Source organism: Bufo bufo, chromosome 1, assembly GCF_905171765.1.
Source record: "Bufo bufo chromosome 1, aBufBuf1.1, whole genome shotgun sequence".
In the NCBI taxonomy this organism is placed as follows: domain Eukaryota; kingdom Metazoa; phylum Chordata; class Amphibia; order Anura; family Bufonidae; genus Bufo; species Bufo bufo.
Window position 1 is genome coordinate 65,386,851 of NC_053389.1, and position 6,000 is coordinate 65,392,850.

Sequence of the window (6,000 nt, forward strand, 5' to 3'; positions counted from 1 at the left end):
ATAATTAGTGAAGTGATGTCCACCTGTGTGCAATCTAAGTGTCACATGATCTGTCATTACATATACACATTTTTGAAAGGCCCCAGAGGCATCACTAACCAAACACTGCCATGAAGACCAAAGAACTCTCCAAACAAGTAAGGGACAATGTTGTTGAGAAGTACAAGTCCGGGTTAGGTTATAAAAAAAAAAAATATCCAAATCTTTGATGATCCCCAGGAGCACCATCAAATTTATCATAACCAAAGGGAAAGAACATGGCACAACAGCAAACCTGCCAAGAGACGGCCACCCACCAAAACGGCAAGGAGAGCATTAATCAGAGAGGCAGCACAGAAACCTAAGGTAACCCTGGAGGAGCTGCAGAGTTCCACAGCAGAGACTGGAGGATCTGTACATAGGACAACAATAAGCCGTACACTCCATAGAGTTGGGCTTTATGGCGGAGTGACCAAAAGAAAGCCATTACTTTCAGCAAAAAACAAAAAGGCACGTTGTGAGTTTGCGAAAAGGCATGGGGGAGACTCCCAAAATGTATGGAGGAAGGTGCTCTGGTCTGATGAGACAAAAATTGAACTTTTTGGCCATCAAAGAAAACGCTATGTCTGGCGCAAACCCAACACATCACATCACCGTGGTTTTCTCTTATGTGGATACATTTTAATCAATGCTCATTTTACCATCCTCATTGTGAGTATAATAAATCCTTATTTTGTATGGTGATTCTGGTGCTACTTCACTATGCGTGATTACTTTTGAAACTTCCTCAGCAAACGGTTGTGGTGAAGATTTTCAGATCGTGGAGGATTTCAATTTCTGGCGGTGTCCAAGACAAGCGGGAATGTTCGGCAATTTTCTGATGTCATTGTGGATTTAGGCAGCGCGATCACCTTTTACTTTCATTAGGACAGAGGTTCACCTTCCAGCAGGACGATGACCCCAAACACTCTGCTAATGCAACATTTGAGTGGTTTAAGGGGGAAACATGTACCGTAAATGTGTTGGAATGGCCTCGTCAAAGCCCAGATCTCAATCCAATAGAAAATCTGTGGTCAGACTTAAAGATCGCTGTTCACAAGCGCAAACCATTCAACTTGAAGGAGCTGGAGCTGTTTTGCAAGGAGGAATGGGCAAAAATCCCAGTGGTAAGATGTGGCAAGCTCATAGAGACTTATCCAAAGCGACTTGGATCTGTGATTGCCGCAAAAGGTGGCTCTACAAAGTATTGACTTTAGGGGGCTGAATAGTTATGCACATTTACTTTTTCTATTATTTTGTCCTATGTGTTGTTTGCTTCACAATAAAAAACAAACATCTTCAAAGTTGTGGGCATGTTCTGTAAATTAAATGATGTAAATACTCAAACAAAAACACGAAAAAAGTCAAAGGGGGGTGGGTGAATACTTTTGCAAGGCACTGTATGGAGTGAAACTAATTAACAGAGCTAACCCCCTTTTCAAAACTGGCATAAAAGGCAGATTTCTGAAGGGCAGGGCTTTATCTTTATTCTTCTGGCCAGTACAATTACAGTGATACCCATTTTATTTAGGCTACTTTTCACACTAGAGTTTCTATTTTCCGGTATTGAGATCAGTCATAGGATCTCAATACTGGAGAAAAACGCTTCCGTTTTGTCCCCAATCATTGTCAATGGGGACAAAACGCAACTGAACAGAACGCTCCAGAATGCATTCCATTTGGTTGTTCTTATACCGGAGAGCAAACCGATCTCCGGATGCTGCAGTTTTCTTTCAGTCATGGTATGCGGAGCAAGACAGATCCGTCATGACCCACAATGCAAGTCAATGGGGACGGAACCGTTTAACTCTGACACAATAGAAAACGGATCCGTCCCCCATAGATTTTCAATGGAGTTCATGACGGATCGGTCTTGGCTATGTTAAAGATAATACAACCGGATCTGTACATAACGGATGCAGATGGTTGTATTATCGGTAACAGAAGTGTTTTTGCTGAACCCTGCCGGATCCAGCAAAAACGAGTGTGAAAGTAGCCTTAGTTATGTTTTACTACTTTAGCACAATAAAAATGCTTAATTTTTTTTTTCATTTTATTAAAGATGTATGAGAAAAATGGAAAGGTAATATCCACTTAGCATGAACTCAATTTACTTGACTAATGCGAGTATTTTTCTTTTCTCAAGTTAAAGTACTCTCACGATGGATTCAGCGTGGTCGCAGAATACTTTGGCCGTGGTGTATTCAACAAATTGACGTTGATCACAGATGCCCCTGCAGGGAGGATAGCTGGGGTGAAAGATGCAGGACTGCAGCGAGATCTTCTTATCAACACCAGGAGAAACATGTGATTCAGAGAGGAATACTGGATGTAATGGAGAACTTAGTCTGTGGTCACTATGGTCTGGCTCCATGTCAGAACAGTCACTTGGCAATCAGATTAAAGGACTATGAGCTGACGTTGTGAAATGGCATTTCTCTGGAATTAGAACTACACGGGAAATATCCAGCCGTCAGTGTAATGGGTCAGGAAGGACAGTATTTGTGGCTTGTGTTCTGCCTACTCTGTATATATGGTCATTTAACCACAGCTTTAGGCAAATTTGAAAAATAAATATCTTTTTCTTGGTTAATATGGCTTGGATTGCGCAGATTGTCTTTAATGGCCCTTTTACACAGACCAACAAAGTGGCTTATTATTGAGGATGAGCATTAGTAGAAATGATTGTGTATAATAATCGTCCTGCGTAAAAGGATTCGGCAATCGCCCATTGAAGGCGCAAACAGCGATTCATCAGGTGATTGTGATTTTCGGCTGGCACCTAAAATTATTGTTTGTGCAGCAGATCATCTTGTACAAAGTATCTGCTGCCAAGAAATAATGAAACTGTAGCTATTCCTTGTTCCGTACAGATGAGATGATTGCTGCATGTAAATGTAGCTCTCCTCTCCCTGATGATCAGGCAATTATCAGTAATGTCTTGTTTGTTCCCAATAATCACCTGCTAGTAACTATACATTCTGGCATCAGTCTTATTAAAAGAGATATGTTCAAACTACTAATGCAGTGTGGTTAATGCATGTTATAAATATTTTTTTTTTTTAACCTACTTACATTAGCATCCATGGTGAAAACACAGCGACATTCATAGCATTAGAATATGAAACTACAACAGAATGTATTAGAGGTAGTTGGAGTTAGGCACGGTTGATGCATTTTATGATTGATATGGCAAAGCCTCAATGCTTCTGTAATCAACACAAGCCACAACTCCTATTAAGCACTATCTGTTTATTATATTTAGTCGAGCAATTGAATCACAGGCCACATGTAATGAAAATGGTGGTACTGTTGTCACAGTATCAGGGGTGTCTCTTTTCCATTCTTTAATATGGTACATTTTAATCAATAGGAAATTACAAGATGCTCTACAAACACTGCATTTTCACACTTGTGTTTTTCTTTACTGGCACTGAGTTCCATCCTAGGTGCTCAATACCGGAAAAGAACTGATCAGTTTTATCCCCATGCATTATGAATGGAGAGAAATCCGTTCAGGATGTCTTCAGTTCAGTCACTGAACAGAGTTTTCGACGGAGGAAATACTGCAGCATGCTGCGGTATTATCTCGTCCAGAATGCCGGATCAGGCATCAATTTACATTGAAATGTATTAGTGCCGGATCCGGCATTAAAAATACCGCAATGCCAGATCCCAGACTAGTAAATGTGAAGAAAAAATATATATATAACGGATCAGTTTCTCCAGATGACATCCAGAGAACCGGATCCGTTCTTGCAATGCATTTGTAAGACGGATCCGGATCAGTCTACAAATGCTGTCTGTTTGCATGCAGATTGCCGGATCCGGCAGGCAGTTCCGGCGATGGAACTGCTTGCCGGATCACTCTGCCACAAGTGTGAAAGTAGCCTTAGCTGGGCCTTGGACAGCATATCTGAGGCTGCGTTCACAAACTCCTGTTCCAGCAATCAGAGTTTGCCATATCGGGCATAGCCGTTTACGGCCGCGACCACCGGATCCCTATTGACTATAATGGGATAAATGCCAGCTTTCGGCCAGACAAAAAGTCCTGCATGCATTTATGCCAGAAATCGATCATGTAACTGCTATGCCGAATACAGTAAACTTTTGTAGTCTGTGCTCTGCCAGAACATACTATTGGAGTTTGTAAAAGGATGTGTGAAAGTAGCCCAACATATTAAAAAAAAAATACAACAAACTGACACCTGCCTCTTGCTGCTCCATTCCAGCTCCGAAGGTCTGGTCTCTGGCATGTAAACTTTAAGATGGGGATAACGTAAGCGGCAAAATGAACCAGCAGTGATGTGCTGCTTGGGGACACATCACACCTCTGGAGCTAGTGATTGACTGCAGCATGTGACCCGACTGGAAGTTACACGCCAGGGATTGGAAAGAGCAGGACCAGACCTTCAGCGCTGGAACAGAGCAGATGAGTGCCTTTTATAAGTTAGCTATAAAATTGTAGTTCATGCTGGACAACCCCTTTAAAAACTACTCCTACTCTATTCTGCCCGATGAATCCTGTGAACTGTGATCCTTTTAAGTGAATGTACCCATCCGGTGTTTCATTCGCCACTCTTTATTCCCCTTGCGCTGTTGGAGGATGCGCTAAATTTATGCAGAGGCACACACCTCTCATACATTTCCCACTTCCTCCAGCTGGCCATGCGGTAGTCTAAAATCTACAGGAGTTTCCCCGCTGCCGTTGATTTGTCGCCAGGAAACTGGAGCAAATAAAGATAAATGTGGCGGACCTGCTACAATGCCCCTTCCAAGCCTCCTAAGTCACAGATTTTGCTGCAAATATGTCATGACAAAATCTACAACTTATTTATACCACGACGGTGGCGTAAATTCACATCATAAACGTGAGAAATAAAACGAACAAAAAAAAAGCACCAAACTCATTTGTACATCAAGAAACTGGACAATTTTATTAAGTAAACTAATCACTTAAATTAAAAAAGTGCATAGAAAAAAAAAGCAAACATGTTTAAAACTCCTCTCTTTAGTTTTTACAACTATATACACTTTACATTCAGACCTGACAGTTTCTGTTTTGATAGCAGACATTGTACATTTTTTTTTTTCCTTCAGTTCTGTCCAAACGGACACTTTTTTTTAATCCTTTTATATATTTTTTAAATAACACTGATAAAACTACAACAGTTTCCTTTTTCTTTATTTTTTTTTCATTAAAAAAAAAAGAATAAAAACCAAAAAGATTCTGGAAGAGCAGCAGGAAAAGGGATGGAGAGGGTTACACAGGATGGCGGTTGTAGAATACAAGTCAGCGGATATAGTATATTGACTGTTACACCTGCTATACAGGCCAGTATAAAGCCACGGATATCTAAAGTCAAAGATCACAAGAACGCCAGTTTGTAAATGAGGGGCTGATGCCCCGCAAGCTCTAAAGACCTAATATCTAGCGGAAAAATAAAACCTTATTGTACAAGTCATAATTAGACGCAAAATCTCCACAGTTTCCAGGGCACTCTGCGGCCTGAATAAACCTTTCCCTTGCTTGCTGCGGGAAGCCTGGGAGATTCAGAAATTCTGCGTGGTTTATAAACTGAAACCGGTTCTGTACTGGTGAACACAAACGCTGTAGACACAGTTACGATGCACAATAGTGGCGGATTTCATGATGGCCGCCTGAATGGTTACACTGAAAAAGATGCTGGAAGCTTCAGATTTGGAGTATTATGGTGGGTGCACTTATTGTCCTGTGATATCTAGCCTGTTCACACTAGTCGAGGTGGTGCTGGGAATGCTCTTACTGTTTAACTATCAGACCCTTCTCCACCTTAAACATGAGTTGTTGGGACTGAAATCAGTCCAGCTCCAAATACTACCTTAAATATTGATGGTGGCAAGAAACCTATTACATTGATCTTGATAACATTAATATCTCGATTTAGTCTGGGCTCCCTGTAGAGAAAAGATGCCATGTTGTATGATCACAGCCTTTTACAT

At 41.1% G+C, this 6,000-nt stretch overlaps 1 protein-coding gene across 1 annotated transcript in view; it reads left to right on the forward strand.

Annotated features, from left to right (window-relative positions):
* Positions 1–3,037, forward strand: part of VPS11 (VPS11 core subunit of CORVET and HOPS complexes) — a 36,668-nt gene extending 33,631 nt beyond the window's left edge. The window contains exon 16 of the mRNA XM_040425519.1: positions 2,165–3,037. Within this exon, the coding sequence (XP_040281453.1) occupies positions 2,165–2,329 (165 nt within the window). The 3' untranslated portion in view covers positions 2,330–3,037. The remainder of the gene's footprint in view (positions 1–2,164) is intronic.
* Positions 3,038–6,000: the final 2,963 nt, after the last annotated feature.